The 2,113-nt window shown below is 38.4% G+C and overlaps 1 protein-coding gene across 1 annotated transcript; it reads left to right on the top strand.

Annotated features, from left to right (window-relative positions):
• The first annotated feature begins 650 nt into the window (after positions 1-650).
• LOC126260789 (axoneme-associated protein mst101(2)-like) lies at positions 651-1,871 on the top strand. The gene has a single exon (XM_049958125.1). The coding sequence runs from the start codon at positions 651-653 to the stop codon at positions 1,869-1,871; it is 1,221 nt and encodes a 406-aa protein (XP_049814082.1).
• Positions 1,872-2,113: the final 242 nt, after the last annotated feature.

Raw genomic sequence — 2,113 nt, 5'->3', positions numbered from 1 at the left:
TTAATACTCATGCATGTTATATCATTTTGGGAATTAACTAAAGAAATTGCAGGTACTGTTTGAGTAGGTTCATGATAATTAGGAGTGTTTTGAATTATTGGAGGTTATTTTGTACTACTTGCCTGGGCATTAAATATAAACCAAAAATGTCTTCTGAAGATAAGCGGGTCTGTGAGGCAGTAATTGAGAGGAAAGGAATAGGACAGGAGAACAGAGATGATTCAGGAATCAGTGATTGTGGGTTGTCGTTAGGAAGCCCATCAGCACATTCAACTAGTTATCCTGAGACACCAGAACAAGCAAGGAGAGCTATGCCAGTTTCAGAGGATGCAGATTTACGGTCGACGTTGGCAGCCGTGCTACAAGATTTTCAAAAATCATTAAAGGAAGAATTACAAGAAAATAGAGAAGAAGGAAGAATATTTAAAGAATCAATAGAGAAGCGTTTACAAGAAACTAACGCATCGTTAGAAAGGAACTCACAAGAAAATAAAGAAGAAGGAAGAATACTCAGAGAATCAATAAAAGAAGAGTACCGAGAAACTGGAGAATTAATAAAGAAATATTTTAAAGAAGAAAGAGAAGAAGAAGAAAAATTCTACGCATCATTAAAGGAAGATTTACAAGAGATCAAAACATCATACACGAAGATGGAATATAATCTGAAGAAGGCAATACGGGAAGTACCAAAACGACTGAAGATGAACGTCGACGAGAGAGAAAGTAAACTACAGACAAATATAGAACAGGTCCAGGGAGACGTGGAGAAGACGGAAGAAGAGCTAACAAAAAAGACAGAAGAAGATGTTGAAGAAAATAGAACCGAAATGGAAGAAAAGATCACCGAAGTGATGCAGATGCAGAAACAATGCAACAACGTGGTTGAGAAGATAGAAGAAGATGTGGAAGAAAATGGAACCGAATTGGGAGAAAAGAACATTGAAGTGACGCAGATGCAGAAACAATGCAACAACGTGGTTGAGAAGATAGAAGAAGATGTTGAAGAAACTAGAATCGAGATGGGAGAAAAGATCACCGAAGTGACGCAGATGCAGAAACAATGCGACGACGTGGTTGAGAAGATAGAAGAAGATGTGGAAGAAAATGGAACCGAATTGGGAAAAAGGACCACCGAAGTGACGCAGATGCAAAAACAATTGGCAGTAAATCTGAGAAATGCTGTAGCCATGCAGCGAGAAGATGACCAGAGGGATGCAATCGAAGGTGAGGCCTTCACGTGTGGAATCAAGAGGAAGAGAGAGACTACGGATAATGATCAGTTTGGAAGAGAATTGTTGAAGGAATGCTGGCCCAAAGGTCGTCAGTGTACAACACTTGAGAACCCACTACGATGCAGACCACTTAGTAATGGGAAAGGAACGTCAGAAGAAATTGCCAAGCATTCATGTAAATTGAACGAGACTTTGGAACGACCACTGAGTGACAACGTAATGGTATCTGCAATAAAAAGAAGATTGAATCAGAAAAGACAAGGAACCGTATCCAGGAGCCCAATTAAAGGTAGAGAGGCCTTAATGAAGATACTGGAGCAGTTGGAGTCTATTAGGTCACAGAAATACAAGCAAGCTAATGATCGAAACAGAGAAGGGAGTAATGACCCAAGGATTCATATTAATCATTCGTCTGATTTCCGAGGAAGAGGAGGAGGGACCAATAAACCGAATGACACTCCAGATGAGGTCCGGTCTAGAGTGAGGGCTATAATGACCCAAAATAAACATGCTAGGACATGGTTAGGACAATTAGCTGTAAAATGGACAATTGAAAGGAAAGGGTTTGTTTACATTTGTGCTTTGTGTTATATTACAGTTAGAGTTGCATATTTCATGTCAAAGACTATCTCAGAATGAATATAAAACTTGTAATAACTATGTTGTAATAATAATCCATATGTTCTGTATTTAGGTAATGAATTTTTGAGTGTATATGCTGTGTATGTTTTCATTTTTGATATTGGACTATAGACGACTTGCTGGTTAAAATGAAAATTTGTAATATTGAACAATGCCATTTATGTGATGTAATAACCTTTTTGTAGAAATTGTTGTGGAGGCAGCCCACTACCGGAGTCCAGGATTATTTTGACAAATTG

Source organism: Schistocerca nitens, chromosome 5, assembly GCF_023898315.1.
Source record: "Schistocerca nitens isolate TAMUIC-IGC-003100 chromosome 5, iqSchNite1.1, whole genome shotgun sequence".
In the NCBI taxonomy this organism is placed as follows: Eukaryota; Metazoa; Arthropoda; class Insecta; order Orthoptera; family Acrididae; genus Schistocerca; species Schistocerca nitens.
The sequence above is the reverse complement of the archived record's forward strand: the minus strand, read 5'-3'. Positions and strand labels throughout refer to the sequence as shown.

Bases quoted from the DNA above. Each gene is read 5' to 3' on its own strand.
- LOC126260789 (XM_049958125.1), top strand. From the start codon at position 651: ATGGAATATAATCTGAAGAAGGCAATACGGGAAGTACCAAAACGACTG.